Here is a 17,824-nt window from a genome sequence, read left to right as displayed (position 1 = left end):
TCATTTTCTGGGGGGGATTCCCCAACGAGTGAAAAAGTCTATCCTATCGAACGCACTCCTAATTATAAATAACTCCGTCCTGTTGCCCCAGAATCACTCCACCCCCACCCCCACCTCCCCACCCGCCACTTTTTGCTTGGCTGGAGAAATGAATCCCAAGGCCTAAAAGCGATCATTAGGGGTTATCAACCTTGTGAATGATTTTGCACCTCCTCTGGTCCCTCCATATCTGTTTGACGGAATGTAAGGCCAGTGAATGTTGTGCGGGGCCAAATGTGCCTAGTCATCAGGCCTACAGTGTTCGCGATGGCATAGCCTCTGTCCGCTGACGGGTTTCTGCACAGACGTTCAGCACTGTGTTCGATAAGCTTATCATCGGTAACGGGACCAAACTTCTGGTAGAACCAAGTGAGTATAAACTGCCATTGGTTCAATGTGCCCGAGGGGTTTAAAAGCCAGAAGTGCCCTGTTGAGCACAGAGTACATTAAAAAACCCACAGCCCGTAAGAACACCACTCAGTCCAACGTTTTTCTCCGAGCTGTCTCTGAGCGACATGTGCTAACGAAGGTTTCTGTCTGTTCGCTTGCCTCTCTGCAGCATGTTGGGATAAGGCCATGAGCACCAATATTGGGGAGTGAGATTAGGGTTACGGTGGGACCAATTGAGTAAAATGTGAAGATATCGCCTCATGTCACCTCTCCCCATCCCCAGCCCTACACCTCTCGAAGACGTAAGCAATTGTCTGCTGTCAGCTGCCTCACGCACGTTGTGAAAGGGGTCTGGTATCTATTAATAATAAGAAGAACAGTAGTTCAATATAATTTAACACATTAAAGGGTTGCGGTACCCTGCCTATTATTATGCTTATTCAACAAGGGAAGTCCATGCGGCTGGATGGGCTTTTTTGTGTGTGGATTAAAATCTGGTCCGAAGCGTGCTACCCTTGTGTGTTGGGCTGTAATGGACTGATACCTGGTGGGGTAGTCAGGTTTCAGATACGGGTCCATATCACTGTGTGGGTCAGTGTACACTGCTAAACTAACGTTTGGAACTGGGACCCAACTGACGGTAGAGCCAAGTGAGTAATATTGAAGACAATGATTCCATCTTTTTGTACAAAGAAAGCCTAACATTAACTTGTCATGTGGCGTGTTCTAATTTTCGATGGGCGAGCTGCGCCTGAATTTCCGGGTGTGGAGGTTTGGGGTATGTGGAATGTAGACAGGCGGTGTTGGCAGTCGCATTTACATAGGTAAGAGCAAAGTTACATTTACAGAGCGTCGTTAACAATCCCCGAAGCAGACGTATCACTTCACAATCCATGTAATATTTTTTGACTGTTGAAGTCACATCGGTGCACACTGCGGGATTGTTGGAGAGGGAATTGCCAATTTGCCCTGAATTTGGCGCAAGCAGCCAAAGTGACAGTGGCCAGATGCGCTGTGATGTATGTGCCGGTGTTTGATGGGACACTGGGGTGATGACCTTTGCTCACCCCCGAATGCATCATTTGGATAGCGTTTGGCAACCGAAGAGAGCGGACAGAACGGTGGTTTAATGTCTCCTTGGAAGAGATGTGGGCGGGTCTCGGGTGCGCACCTCCGGCAGTGCAGCACTCCGCCAGTATTGCCCTCAATTTCCAGTTTCCAGAGAGGCCCTTGGACGCAAAGCCATTCCGACCCAGAGGCCAGGACGCCGCACACTGAGAGTTCAGTGAAACCCAGTGTCCAATAGATCCACATTGGCAATCAGAGCCAAGCTTCAGAAATAGTTCATGCGCTGGTTAGCAGCCCAAGTCCTGGGGCTAGGATTTCTGGAACACTGGCAGGTTTAATTACAGGCTCGGAGTCACTGTACTAGACACGGGCCACTGACCCACTGACATTCAGAGATGGGACCACAGTGGTTGTGGAACCGGGTAAGTCCAATTTGTGGACTAGAATCATACTGTTAGCAGGTGTATGCAGTGCTGGATAATCATTGGAGGGCAGGCAGAGAAGGGGAACTTCAGGTATAGGATATTTACACATGGTAGAATTCATGGGAGATAGCATTCATGGTAATTTTACAAATTAACATGACAGGGTTAATGTGAACATGGCAAAGGTGCTCCGACCTCGAATGTGTGAAAGTTTCAGCGTTATTGGCAGGGGCTGGGGGAGTGGGGGTGGGAGGTGATGGAAGGGGGTGGGTAGGGAGTTTGTGCGTGGGGTTGGGGGAAGGGGGGCTATTGGGGGTCGGTGGGCGGGGGGGGGGGTGGTGGGGGGAATCTGCACCCCCCTCCCCCCCAGCTTTAGTGGAAGGTTTCTGTCCCTGCAGTTGTTACTGTGCCACTTATTATGAGAAGCTGATATTCGGCAGCGGAACCCAGTTGAACGTTGTGCCCAGTAAGTATGAAATGAGTAATTATTTTTTATTGTGCTCCTACCTAAAAGAGTTTTCTGCTGGATAGGGCATTGGCGAGTGTGTGCGCAGAGCGAAAATAGTGCGCGGCGTAAAATTGAAGCCAGTGTTTCCCATCCAACAAGCTGTAACAAGGCAGCTATCCAGATCAACCCGCACCCCCACCCCCAAGTTCACTCTGTAGTGTCCCGGAGTTGTAACTCCCGGCCCCAGTGATGTGAGTTTGCAGTGAAATTTCAGAATTGGGTATTATCACCGGGATAATAAACCCCCATTTGCAAGTCGGGCCCGGGTGAGCATTGATTGGAGTGAATAGAAATCCATGTGTCGTTCTCGAAATCTCGCTTTTCCAGTTTTAAACGCTAACCAAGGACAAAACAAAGAAGTTTGCAATTAAATGTCAAGCCAGCTGAATGCTTCGTAGGGACCCCCCGCCTCACCCTCCCCTCCCCCACCCTCTCCAACCCCCTCCACTCCAGGTTCACACTCCCGAAAAAAAAAGTCTATGATGTAACGAACATCATAAATGGTGAAACTCCTGTCGAAGCTGAGCAATTCCTTCAGCAATTGGTTCCGGGTAGGTGTGAATGGATAATTAAATGGAAAGGAAGTAAAGGTGAACCACTGGCAACTCCTTGTTCATTTCCTGTGCGTCTTTTTTTTTTGACTTGGAGTACGTTTATTGCAGGGTGGGGGTGTTAGGGTTGGGGGGGGGTTGGGGGGCGCATTAAACATTAACCCCTCAGGATGTTATATTTTCCGATAAGATCACCTCTTATTCCTGGAGAACCAAAATCGTTCCCAAGTGCTGTTTAGTTTTACTTTAAACTCCGAATGCGTGTTTATAATATAACATGCATGTTTGAAATCAAGCCTCAGAGCAGAAAATGCATGTTACCCGCCCCCCCACCCGCACTCCTCCCCTCCCCCACCCAACCCTGCTTTGCAGGTGCACCGACGAGCAAAGAAGGAGACTATGATATTTCATGTTGATGTCAAGCATCAGGTGAACACATTGACGTAAGATGGTAATGCTGAATGATCAAGAAAGGAGGAAAGGTCAAATGCTGTCAATTTCTTGCCATTTCTTCTACTTTTAAAATGTTGTAAAACAAAGGGAATTAAACTCATTTGGGTCATACTTGGAGCTGACCTGACCTGGCCTAGCGCTAAGAGCAAGCAGAAACCCACTCTCTCTTTCCCTCTCTCTCTCTCTCTAACACACACACGCTCACACACACACACACACACGCACTCTCTCTCTCTCTCTCTCTCTCTCTCTCACACACACACACACACACACACACACAATCTCTCTCTCTCTCACACACATGCTCTCCCTCTCTCTCTCTCACACATACACACGCTACCTATCTCTCAAACACACACACACTCTCTGTCTCTCTCACACACAGGCACACACTCTCTCACACACACAAACACACACACACTCTCTATCTCTCAGACACACACACAATCACACACACAAATATACATACACACACACACAATCTCTCTCACACATAATCACACACACACCTAAACACACTCTCTCACACACACAAACACTCACCCATAATCACACACATATAGTCACACACACACTCTCACGCACACACACTCACACACTCTATCTCTCTCACACACACACACTTACACGCACACGCGTATGTAAATACACGCACACACACATTCTCTTTCTCTCTCTCCCTCACACACAATCACACATAATCACATACACAAACACAGACTCTCTCTCTCTCACGCACAGACTCACACATAACCACACACACACTCTCTCTCTCCCTCTCTCTCTCTCACTCACAAACACACACACATGCACACACACACACACACACACACAAGCCTGTATACAAATAGAAGCTGTGATACAAGCCTACTATATCAAAACCATGTTGACGTCCAAAAACTCTCCCAGTGCTTGTTTTCGGGTAGATGTTAACGGAAAACTACCAGGAAGAAAGGAAGGAGGAAGTGCTGTTATTTCCTTTCCCAATCCTTTTACTTTTGATATACGGCAAAGTAAAGGGATCAGGTTCAGTGCGGGGAGGGGGAACAGTTGTATTTGTTCCCCCCTTGGCCTGGACACGGATGCAAGGAGAACCTCAAACTTTGCTCAACCTCAAAGCAAGGCAAAAACAAGCCCTTGCTTTGCTAGTCATGCAGTTGTAGATAGTTTTGTAGCACCTGGTATCACTGTGCTACATACAGAACTGAAAAGCTTATCTTTGGCAGTGGAACAACACTCACTGTGAAACCAAGTAAGTTTTCTAATATCTTCAACTTTAATCTGGTTTTAGTAATAACGTCACTGAAATTCACTCTTGTAATATGCATTCAGCAGACTAAACCTTGTCGAAAAGGGAGGAGGGGTGGGGGTGGGGGGGTAATAGTTTGGCCACTCGGTGATACAAATTCTGGGCGCCCGTGGCACCATATAATACAGGGAGGAGGGGCGGGGTGTGCATTCGGCCCATCGTTCATACTCTGGGTGTACACAAGTCAGTGACTTCTGACCTCAGCTGACAAATATTTGCAGGTGACAGTACTTGGGTTTAGTATGAATTTTGCATGTAAGATGGCCAGAATTAGTGAATGTCCCAACTTTGCTTTTTTTGCCTGAAATCTTAATGAGGTGCTGAGGTAGAATGTTGTTCTTTGTTTTTTTGGTCTGGTGAGTTGTAGCTGTGTGAATTCTTATGCCACTGTTGTGAAATCTGACAGTGGCACCCAACTGAGGGTTGTGCCCATTAGGCTTAGTTTCCTTGCTTTCCATTTACATGCAACTGTCCGCTGAAAGGTCACTGGCCATCGTGGGCAGGTAGCCAAGGCGATGCGCAAAAGAAAAGTTAATCAGTTGCATCAGCAAGAACAGTTTCAGGGAGACAGACAGGCAGCTCAGTTCACTCCGGAATTAGGTAAGCAGTGCCCAGAGGCTGGAAATCTAGGCCCCAGTAATACCACAATGGCCTGAAATGCAGACTTACATGTTATCACAGGAATGGGAAACTCACATTTGGCAAGTGTAACAGATTAAGCAAAGATTCGAGTCAATGGAACATTGTTTTTCATTCTCAAAACATGGCTTTTTTTTGTGTTTGGTTTTTGAACCTCAATTGCCAGCAACAATGTACATTCAGGTCTCAAGGCAGAGAGTATATACGCAGGTGAAAGCAAAATACTGCGGATGATGGGAATCTGTAACGATAGCAGAAGACGCTGGAAAAGCTCAGCAGGTCGAAGAGCATCTGTGGAGAGAGAAGGGCAGAGTTAACGTTTCGAATCCGTTTCTGATGAACAGTCGTATGGACTCGAAATGTTGACTCTGTTTCATTCCACAGATACTGTCAGACCCGCTGAGTTTCTCCACCATTCCCTGTTTTTGCTTGAGTGCATAAGCAGCCCTTTGCACAACCACAGCTGCATAATTCACCCCATCCCCAAGTGCCAAAGGAGGAAACGATGATACGTCGGGCACGCTGCTAACAAAATCCTGTTGGTGGCAAAAATTTAGTCCACGAACTGGTTTTCGGGTGGATGCTAATGGAGAGTTGTCAGGAATGGAAGTAACATGGAGAGTTGCTAATTTCCTGTTCTTATCTTGTGCTTTCACAATGGCGCATGGCGGAGGGAATTAAGATTAATTTTGGGGAGGGGGGGGAAAAAAAAGTCACATTGGTTTCTGGGGGCAACCTGATCTGTCTTTAGAAGCAAATAGCATCGAAAGTGCTCTCAGAACGAAAAGCAAGGCAAAATGCAAACCCTCACGGTCCTTCTCATGTAGCTGGGCTTATTCTTGTAGCACCTGCTAACACTGTGACAACTACGATGTTGAGAAGCTTATCTTTGGCAGTGGAACAACACTCACCGTGGAACCCAGTAAGTCTTTCATTGCCTGCCTCCAATTTGCATCTGGCTATTGTAAAAAAAAAATACAAAACGAGAGTCGCCCTGTCGTGACATGCCTGCCAAGCTGATACACAATCTGGATTTGAGGGGCGGAAAAATAACGCAGCAACTGACCAATTAGTGAGAGAATTCCTTCCCTTGCAAAGTAACCCAATAAATGGAAGGTCATTTGGGTCAAGGTGTCTGCTTTGGGTGATCAATGAGGCACCTGCACCTGGAATTAACAATATTTGCTAGCAATGGGATTTAGTTTGCTATGCTCTCTGTGTTAGCTGCCCCTTACCTCGATTAGGGAATAGCAGAGTTTATTTGGCGTATAAGGGCAGGAATCTGAATGAGTCAATCCAGTGTATGATTTCTCCCTGGGCAATTGTTACCGTGAATGGTAATTATGATTACTCGAGCGAGCTGCCCCTCGGCAGCGGCACCCAAGTGACGGCTGTGCCATGTAAGTTTGAGTTGAGGTTTCTCTTCCAAACCCCCCATGCCCCTCCCAGCCCAACTACTTGACATAGTCCTCTGATTGATGGTGTCTGGTGAGTGCGGCAGACATCCAGGGCAGTCGGTGTAATAGAAGTGGAGGCTTTGCACTGAGGGAATAAGCTTTAAGCCAATGGTTGACAATCTCTGCTCACGCCTTACGAAGGGGTGCAGCGGCTAGGAGTGCGATCCCCACACGTCAGTGATATGATGCAGCGCTCAAATGCACCATCGTCCACTGTTACCGGGGCAGGGAATCTCAATTCAGGAAGGTCACCGCAAAAAATAAAAGCATTTGCTCGAATAACGGAACGGTTTCCAAAGGCACTTTGGCTAAACTGGGTTTGTTAGACTCGACTGGTTGGGCCTATACCCATTGGAATTTAGAAAAATTAGAGGTGATGTAATTGAAACATATAAGACCCTGAGGGAGCAATATAGGTTCTACCCCCGGAGGGTGTTTCCACTTGTAGGGTAGACTAAATCGAGGGGACGTAGTTTAAAAATAAGATGTTTCCCTTTTAAGACAGAGATGAGAATTTTTGTTCCCTCTCCCAATGGGACCTTGGTGTGCGGAATTCTCTTGCCCTAAAAGTACTTGAGGCTGACTTTGTTCCAGACGGAGTTGGACAGATTTTTGTTAGGTGGGGGTGTCGAGGATTATGGCGGGGATGGGTGGGGGGCAGTCAGGAAAACGGAGCAGAGGCCACAACCAGGTCAGCCATGATCTTAATGAACGGCAGAGCAGGCTTGAATGGCCAAATGACCTGCTCCTACTCCCATGCTCCTATGTCCCTATGTCCCTGTTCCATGTGTGAAATCGAAGCTGAAGGTGCCACATTCATGTTAACACCTACAAACCCGCCAGCACCATTACCCCCACCTTCCCCCCACCCACCAACACCCACCCCCGAACAATCACACACTTACATACACATGGAAGCTATAATGTATTTAGCATGCTGATATTACAATCATGCTGATGTCAAGCGCATCCCTCAGGAGGCAATTGTCCCGGGTGAAGGTTTATTTAAAAAAAACTGCCCGCAAAGGAAGACAAACTTCCAACAATTCCTCGTGCTTTGACAATAGAACAAAACGAGGGGAATTAGGGTTAGTGGAGTCTGGGGTTGGGAGGGAAACAGATCCATTTTTTTCTGGAGATCACCGGACCTAGCAAATGTTATGACCCAGCAGTTGGTAAAGCTGAGTTATTTAAAAATCCTAAAGGGAAACTTTAGACAACTGTCATAACTTCTATTTTTGTATGTTGGAGTTGCATCCCTAAATTCAGTAATCAGACCACCAGCTCTCTGGAGGTTTCACATCAAAATACACGAGACATTTATTAATTTACACAAGTTAAATATATATACACATCGCTACAAATTACTGCTACCATGACTTTTAATAAACTCCCAAACTACTCTCCATTAAGGCAACAGCAACCCAAAGACTTCACCGAAACACCAGGCGAAGCATTTTCACCTAACGAATTCAAAACGAGGTTCCTTTCCCATTAGTTCCTCTGGATCACAGTATCTTTACAGTGCAGGAGGAGGCCATTCGGCCTATCGAGACTGCGCCGTCTCTCTGCAAGAGCATTCTACCTAGGTCCACCGATCCTGCCTTATCCCTGTAACCTGGTACATTCTCTCTCTCTTCAGCTAGCAATCCAAATCCCTTTGGAATACCTCGATCGAACCTACACCCTCTCAGGAAGTGCGTTCCACACTCGCTTTTACTTCTTTGCCCATTATTTCGACTCTGTGCCCTTTAGTTCTTCATGTTTTCTTGAGTGGGAACAGTTTTTTTTTTCATTCTCGGGATGTGGGCTTCTCTGGCTGTGCCGGCATTTATTGCCCATCCCTAATCGCCCCTGGAGAAGGTGGTGGTGAGCTGCCTTCTTGGACTGTTGCAGCTCATGTGGTGTAGGTGCACCTACAGTGCTCTTAGCAAGGGAGATCCAGGATTTTGACCCAGCTACAGTGCAAGAATGGCGATATAATTTCAAGTCAGGATGGTGAGTGGCTTGGAGGGCAACTTCCGGGTGCTGGTGTTCCCTTTTACCTACAGCCCTTGTCCTTCTAGATGGTAGAGGTCGTAGGTTTGGAAGGTGTTTTTATCACTATTTACCCTATCCATCACCCTCAGGAACTTGAATACCCCTATCAAGTCTCCTCTCAGCCTTCTTTTCTCCAAGGAAAACAGTCCCAACCTCTCCAAACTATCCTTAAAGCTACAATTCTATATCCCTGGGATCATTCTTCTGAATCTCCCCCATGATCTCTCCAATGCCATCACCTCCTTCCGCATGTGTGGCGCCCAGTACCGGGCACAGTACTCGAGAAGAGGCCTAACTGTTGATGCCAACTAATTCCCCAAGTAGTTCGTTACCGATAGGTGTGAATGGAGAAATGCAAGAAGGGATTGAAAAATGAACCATGATCCATTCATTGTGCTTATGCATTTTTTTTTCATTCTTTCCTGTGACCTGGGAGTCGCTGGCAATGACAGCATTTGTTGCCCATCCCAAATTGCCCTTGAGCTGAGTGGCTTCCTCGGCTGATCGATGGGCAGTGACATTGCTGCTGGTCTGGAGTCACATGGTGACCTGACCAGGCAAGGACGGTAGATTCCCTTCCCTAAAGGACATTAGTAAATCAGATGGGCCTTTACTGAGGTTTGCTTTCAATTGCAGATTTGGTCATTGAGTTTAGATTCCACCAGCTGCCGTGATGGGATTTGAAGGCATGCCCCCCTCCCAACTACTCCCTCCCCTATCCTCCCCACCCCCCCCACCCCACCCACAACCCACCCAACCCCTCGCAGGGGCCTAGGCCCCGCTCCCTGCATTACCGCCACGCTACCACGCGCCCCCCAAATAGTGCAAAGCAACGAAAATTGAGTTGAATAGAGGAGGGGAAACGATGGCATTTGTTTCTGAAGCTAACCTGACCAGGCCATGCAAGCAAGTAGAATCTAAAAATGCACTGAAATCTCAAACCTAGAGAAGATGGCTCGCTTGCGTTACTGCTCATGTGGTTAAGGTCGGATTTTGTAACACTTGATAATGATGTGCTTACTGGAGTACTGACAAGCTCATCTTTGGCAGTGGGACCCAACTCACTGTGGAACCCAGTAAGTCTTCGTTTGCCTTCAGTTTGAATCTGCTTATGCCTAGCATGGCTAAAATGCCCTGCACTAACACAACTGCAAAATATATTGGTGGGAGGGGAGAGGGGAATAAGTCGATCACCGGCAACTCGGGATCAGGAATGCTTCACGCTCGTAGATTCTTACGGGGTTCAAGGAGGCCATTCGGCCGATCTTGCCTGTGTTGGGAGGCCGATAAAGCAATGATTGTCATCCGCAGGTGATACGCACTTACACCTCGTAGTTTAATGTGAACTAAATAGACAGCGCCAATCCGAATCAGTGAATGTTCCAGCTCCTTTATCGTGTATTAGATAAAATGTGAATCGCCTGTCCCAATAGAAGGTTTTTGTATGAGCAATTGCCACTGTGTTTTTATTACCCGTTTGAGTTTGATGTTGTAGCTACTGAGAAGCTGACGTACGGCAGCGGCACCCATTTGCACGTTGTGCCAAGTAAGTGCCATCTGAAGTGTATTTTTGTCAATCTTTAACTTGATGTCGCTTTCTGCTGGATAATATCTGCAGGATTCGGGCAGATTGCCAAGGGAGTACTCGAAATATAAGGGAAACCGAAGAGACATGTCTTTAGAATCATGCCTATTCGGCTCAACTCATTCCTCAATTGGACATGCATTGACCACGAGTTCAAACTGCAGACCTCGGCAATATGAGCATTGGTCTCAATGCAGAATTCCGTCTTTTTTTTTTGTAAAACTGGGATTGAAATTCCCATTTGTGAAATGGACATAAATAGTTGTCATTTAGAGCTAAAAGGCCCTCATTTTTCATTCCCAACAGGCCTCTGTGTTTCATCAAAACCGCGAACAACAAAGCAATAACGTCCATATGTGAAATCAGTTCTCTAGGCAGAAAATTAATCAGTGGAACACTGGTACCCACCACCTCCATGCCCCTTCCTCCCCGCCCCCTATCCCACAACAACAGACAGATCAACATCCACAAAGCGGCAATGAATTGTCCAACATAGTGACTGTCAAAATCAACCTGACCAAAACCAGTTGGAGCTGGTTTTGGCATGGATGTCAATGGACATGTGTCAGGGAGGAAGGTCAGACCACCCGCTGTCCCCTTTTTCACAATTTCTTCTGTGTTTAAAATAGAATAAGGGAAGTGGAGTTAAATTCGCTCGGCAGAGGGGGAATAGTCAGATTGTTTTCTGGAGATAAGATACCTTGGGTCCTGAAGTAAGTAGAATCTCAAACTGCAACTTAAAACTCAAACGGGGAGAAACTAAAAAAGAAGCTAACATTACTGCTCATGTGCTTGGTCTATTTTTCTAACACCTTGTACGGTTGTGCTAACGTTCAAACTTGGAAACTTATCTTTGGCAGTGGCACCAGAGTCACTGTGCAGCCCAGTAAGTCACCTCAAGTCGTCAGTTTGGATGTGGTTAGAGCATAAGTAAATGTAGCTTCCTTATTTTTCGTTCAATTCTTTCATGGAACTTGGGCGTCCCCGACTACACTAGCGTGTTTATTTCCCATCCCTAATTGCCCCTTGAGAAGGTGGCAGTGAGCCGCCTTCTTGAACCGTGGCAGTCCATGTGGCGTGGGCACTCATCAAATAAACTGCAAATCATTTCTTCTTGTGTAAATTCGTGGAAGGTCTGGGGGAAATTAGATGACCACTTAGCCACTTGGGGGGCTGCGGGGGTGTGTGAGGGGGGTGGGGGTGGGGGGGGCGGTGTCAGAGGTTCTGCACATGTCTTAAGGTTTTGACCCCAAAGACCCATCGTTCCAATTCAGCGACTTTTATGTTCAGGTGGGAAAAAAAAAACATCCATCTCATAGGCATTAGTTTAGTTAAACTTTGTACACAATGCCATCCCAGAATTAGCGAATATGCTTTGTTATGTATTGAATGGAATCGGGTGATCTCTCCAATGGAATGTTTCTGTTTGCACTGTTTTCACCGTGCAACCTATTATAACCCAACTCTCAAGCTCACGTTCGGCACAGGCACCCAAGTGACAGTTGTGCCAAGTAAGTACCAGCTGAGCTTTCTCTCGTTCTCCTGCGTGTAGATTTGTTTCCTTTTTTTTTTGGCTGAATGTTACCTGGCATGTGGCAAGTGGGCAGAGGGCCAAGGCTTTACGTGGGGGGAAAAAAGTGAAGGCATTTCATCGGTAAGATGAGCTTTAAGAAGATAGATAGATATCCAACTCAGTTCAGGGTTTAATTAGACACACTGTAGCCAGCAGATGTATCGCGAGGCTTCAATAATGTAAAAAGGCACAGAAGGGCAGAATTAAATTTCATTATCAGGCCGTGAAACTCCCCATTGGAAAGTGGCCCCAAGTAACTGTAGATTCGACTAAACACAAACGTTTCTCATAGTCTCAGCATATCCCCTTCCCTCTTTTAAATCTAACATGTTATATACACGTTGCACATCAATTGTCAGGGCAAAGAATTGATTAGTATCTATTCCCAGGGCAAAGAATTGATTAGTAACATTCCCCTGCACACACTGTGTGGGAGCTTCACTCTTGCAGGCAAGTGGGAAGTATTCCATCACACTCCTGATTTGTGCCTTGTAAATGGTGGAGAGGCTTTGAGGAGTCAGGAGGTGAGTTACTCGTGGCAGGATTCCTAGCCTCTGACCTGCTCTTGTAGCCACGGTATTTATATGGCTAGTCCGGTTCAGTGACACACACTCACCCTGTCAAAAAATACACAAAGTTGCATAAACACACACACACACACTCTCTCACACACACACACACACACACACGCAAAGGAGATTTCATATATAAAACACATTTATATCAAAATTATGTTGATGTCAAATAATTCCCCCGGAGGTGCAAATGGAGAAATGCAACGGGGAATTGAAAAATGAACTGTTGTCCGTTTACCGTGTTTCATTTTTTATTAGTTTCATGGGATGGGGACGTCTCCGGCTTGGCCAGCATTTGCTGACCGTCCCTAATTGCCCTTGCAGTGGCTTGCTAGGCCATTTCAGAGGGCAGTTAAGAGTCAAATACGATGTTGAGGGGGCTGGAGTCACATGTAGGCAAGACCTAGTAAGGACGGCAGTTTTCCTGCCCAAAAGGGGCATGAGTGAACCAGATGGGTTTTTGCAACCGTGTATGATAGTTGCTATGGTCGCCATTACTGAGATGGCTTTACTAACAGAATTGAAATTCCACCAGCTGGTGCGGTGATTTGGAAACTACCAGGAGCTGCCTCTCTGAATTAACCATTCCAGTCACATTACCACTGAGGTAAAGTCTCACCCTAGACAGGTAGAAGCAGAGAAAGTTAAGTTCAATGGAGGGGTTGTATTGTTTTCTGGAGGTCAACAAACCGCGGTGTGCAAGCAAGTCGAATCTCAAAATGTACTTAAAGCGCTCAAAGCCAAAGTTAGAGAAGGAGCAACGCTTGTATTAGGGTTCATGCGGTAGGGACTATTTTTGTAACACCAGGTAGCAGTGTGACGCCTGGGAAACCAACAAGCTTATCTTCGGCAGCGGGACAAAACTCGTTGTGGAACCCAGTAAGTCTTTTCACACTTTTAATTTGCGTCAGGTTCTAACGAAAATGCCCTGTCCCTAATGCAACTGCAAAATACATTTGTGTTAGGGGAAAGGGGAATCAATCGGCCGTCGACAAACTTGACCTGGAAGGAGTGCAATGGAGTTTCACCAGGCCAATCAAAAACACAGAACATGCTAGGAAAACTCAACAGCCCTGACAGCATCTGCGGGAGAGAGAAACAGAGTTAGCGTTTGGAATCCATATGCCTTTGCCTCATGGCCGCTCTGAAGAAGGGTCATACGGGCTCGAAACGTTAACCCTGTCTTTCTCTCCACAAATGCTGTCAGACCTGCTGATTTTTTTCCAAAATTTCCTGTTTTTGTTTCACGTTTCCGGCATCCGCAGGGTTTCGATTTATTGGCTTTTGCCGCTCTCATCCCTGGGATGTCGGGACTGTTTTATGAGGAGAGAGTGAGGGAACTGGGTCTGTACTCTCTAGAGTTTAGACCGATGGGAGATCATCTCACTGAAACCTACAAAATTCATAGAGTGCTCGACCGGGTAGATGTGAGTCGGATGTTTCCCCCTGGCTTGGGGACGGGGGAAGGGAAGTGGGTCAATAACCCGGGAAAGGGTGTCAGAATAAGGGGCAGGCCATTTAAGACCGGGATGAGGGGGGATTTCTTCACTCGGAGGGTGATAAATCTTTGGAGTTCTCTAGCCCAGGGGGTTGTGGAAGCACAATCCGTGAGCATGCCCAAGACTGCGGCTGCCAGATTTCTGGAGTCTCACGACATCAAGGGATTATGGGGGTGGCGAGGGAAAGTGATGCTCTTGTAGACGATCAGCCATGATCTAACTTGAATAGCGGAGCTAGGCCCGAAAGGGCTGAATGGCCTACTCCGGTTCTGTTGTTCCCAGTGTTCATACGTGTTTCCAAACCTGAGTTCAGAAGATTCCATTTCGCAGAATCTTACAAGGTCCGAGGAGACCATTCGGCCCGTTCTGCCTGTACTGGGTTTTCGCGGGGGGTTAGATAAGGCAGTGGCTGTGAAGTGCAGGTCAAAATTAGGGTTCAGTTCACAGCGAATCAAATGTACAGCGCTCGCCCCAAAATGTTTCTGGTGTATTGGCTGAAATCTGGATCAGCTATGTCAGGTGAAGGTTTCTGTCTGGGTAATTGTCACTGTGCTTTTACGATGCTACTGTTAAACTAACGTTCGGCAGCGGCACCCGACTGACAGTTCTCCCAAGTAAGTGAGTTCAGGGCTTTTTTTTTAATATATTTCTTCGACTTGGTCTCGTTTGCAGCTGAAAGTAAGCTAGCAAAAATGGGCAGAGCGCCCAGGTAACGTGTGTAATGTCGGTGAAGCCATGACGCAGACAGAGTCAGCTTTATCCCAGCTCAGTTTAGCCAAGCGTTAGGGGTGTGGGGGTGGGGTGTGAGGGGTATTTGCCACGAGCTGTAACCCCAGGACCCAGTAAGACGGTGCTGAGCCGAAAGGTGGTGCATCATTAGCGACATTGGATCCCGAGAGTTGCCCCAAATAAGCGAAGGAACGGGGTAAACATAACCTCACCTTACACTATTAGCAGATAGCTTTGTGTGTTTTGAACGCCAAATTCAAAACTTCAGCAAATACTGAAATCAAATGCCTTGCCAGAAGATGGATAAGCAGCAGTTTCCATCCTTAGCCACCAGCACTGCTATACCCCCCACCCCCCACCACAGTTACGACATGTCGACCGCCCTGATCATAAAATCATGGTGGTGATAGCCGAATCCTGGTAGTTGCTTAAGGAATACAGTCACGAGGGATGGAAAGGTGAACAGCTGCCCCTTTTAATTGTTCACTCATGAATTGCGAGCTAGGTCCAGCATTTATTGCCCATCCCTAATTACCCTCGGCATTTAAGAGTGACATGTGGGATGGCAGATTTCCTTCTCTGAAGGGCTCTCATGAACCGAACATTAATGACAATCGGTAATGGTCAATCATCTGTTTTTTTTAAATTGTTCTTAATTGAATACTGAACATTGGGCCGTGGACGGGTTTGGAACCCGGGTCCCCAGAGGATTACCCTGGGTCTCTGGATTAGCAGCCCAGTGACAATAGCACTGTATCACCGCCTCTTTGAGGGTAACTGTCTTGCTGGGCCGATTCAAAGGGCAGTTAGAGAATTAACTACATTGCTGTGTGCCTGGGAGGTCATATGTAGGCCAGACCACGTAGAGAATTGCAGATTTCCTGTGAGTTTTTGCGATATTCGGTTTCATGGTCACCTTTCATGCGAGTATATTTGAAATTTGGATGTTATTAACTGAATTTAAAAGCCACTGACTGCCAAAGTGGGATTTGAAGCCATGTACCCAGGGCCTATCTGCATTGCCCACTCCAGTCATATTGCCATTCCACCACCGGCGCCCCTCGTGTGGCCTGGAAATGTGCAAGGCGAGGGTAATTCAGTTTAATGGGAGGGGAGAAATGGTTGCCTTTGCTTCTGGAGAGAACTTGAATTGGCTGTGGGAGCAAGCAGAATCTCAAAATATGCTGCACGCTCAAAACTAGACAAGGAAAGAGTAAGCCCTTACACTGCTATTCATGTGGTGAGCCGTATTTTGCAACAGCTGGCACCACTGTGCTAGCTATGCTGCCAGAAAGCTTATCTTTGGCAGGGGGACCAAACTCACCGTTGAACCCAGTAAGTCGTCTCTCCTCTGTAATTTGCGCCTGGTTGCACTAAAACTAATAGTAAATGTCCCATTCGCATGTGTCTGCAAAGCACTTATGTTGTGTAGTCGTTGTTGTGGTGAGGGGGAGGAATAAAATGCCCTCACAAACTCGGGGTCAGAAGGCACAATCAGAAGCTTGTTGGAATCTTCCAATAAAGGAGGGAGCCATTTGGTCCTATCGTTACTGCTCCAAGAAGAGATAAGTCACTGAAATTTAACTGCATGGGACGCATAAAAACATAGAGAAAGGAGAGGGAAAAGGTCATTCGGCCCTTCGAGCCTCTACCACCATTCAATACGATCTCAACGCCGAAATCCCCCTCCCCCCTATTCCCCTTGACACTCTTAGGGTCCAGAAATCTATCTGTTTCCTTCTTAAAAATGTTCAGTGGCATGGCATACAACGCCCCCTTTGGTAGAGAATTCCACAGCTTAACCACCCCCTGAATGAAGGAGTTTCTCCTTATCACAGTCCTCACTGGTCTACCCCGTACCCTGAAATTGTGACCCCTTATTCTAGACCCCCATCCCCCACCCTCCCACCACCCCCACCCCCCAGCCAGACAGAACGTCGCCCCTGCATCCAGTCTGTCCAGCCCTGTCAGAATTCTATATGTTTCTATGAGTGAAAAACATTTAAAAATCCAAGGCTTGTTTTAATGCCAACTTTGTGTCTGGTGCTACCCCCGAAATAATGAACATTACAGGTTTATTTTTCTCTATCCGATATGAGCTCAATCTGAATCAGGTGCCCGCAAAGCAAACTTTCTGTCTGGACAACTCCTACTGAGTTTCTAATTACTTTTCTGCAAAACTCACATTCGGCAGTGGCATCCTGCTCAATGTTGTGCCCAGTAAATACCAGTTGAAATATCCTTCCTCCTACTGTTCTTTACTGCTGAGTGTTGCCTGGCGAAATTGAGAAGAGAGCTACGGTAATGTCCGATAGAGAATTGAGGCCATTGCACCCATCATGCGAGCTTTATTTGGATGCATATCCAGCTCAGCTCACCCCAGAACTTGACGTGTAAGCGCCCAGGAGTTTGCAGCTCTGGCCCGCAGTAATATATTAGACTGATAAGCATAACGGTGTAATATTACTGGAACAGGGAAACCCCATCTAAGAAAGTTGACTAAAATAAACGTTCATTCGAGTTTTAAAAAAAAAACTCATCTTTCATTTTCAAAGATTCTACCATTAAAATCTTGTAGTTATCTCGCAATTTTCTGGCGTTTGGTTTCGAATGTAAATTAAGCAGAAACTGTCAGGGTGGATGGAAAGATGCGCTCATAGGCTGTTAGGCGCCTACAGCACAGAAGGAGGCCATTCGTCCCATCATGTTCGCGCCGGGCAACAAATGTCTGACTACACTAACCCAATTTTCCAGCGCTTGGCCCAAACCCCTGGAGTCTATGGCAACGCAATATCTAAATACTTCTTAAATGTTACGCCAGCTTCTGAATCAACCACCCTTTCAGGCAGCGAGTTCCAGACTCCCACCACCCTCTGGATGAAAAACAATTCTCCCCAGCTCCCCTCTTAGCCTTCTACCTCTTACCTTAAATCTATGCCCCCTGGTTATTGACCACTTTACTAATGGAAAAATGTGTCTTCCTA

At 46.7% G+C, this 17,824-nt stretch overlaps 1 protein-coding gene across 1 annotated transcript in view; it reads left to right on the top strand.

The window, feature by feature from the left end:
* The window catches only part of LOC144697833 (uncharacterized), a 166,912-nt gene that overhangs the window by 133,848 nt on the left and 15,240 nt on the right, over positions 1 to 17,824 (top strand). The window contains exon 10 of the mRNA XM_078569811.1: positions 2,293 to 2,388. Coding sequence (XP_078425937.1) covers positions 2,293 to 2,388 — 96 coding nt within the window. The remainder of the gene's footprint in view (positions 1 to 2,292; positions 2,389 to 17,824) is intronic.

Source organism: Cetorhinus maximus, chromosome 23 (assembly GCF_964194155.1).
Source record: "Cetorhinus maximus chromosome 23, sCetMax3.hap1.1, whole genome shotgun sequence".
In the NCBI taxonomy this organism is placed as follows: Eukaryota; Metazoa; Chordata; class Chondrichthyes; order Lamniformes; family Cetorhinidae; genus Cetorhinus; species Cetorhinus maximus.
The sequence above is the reverse complement of the archived record's forward strand: the minus strand, read 5'-3'. Positions and strand labels throughout refer to the sequence as shown.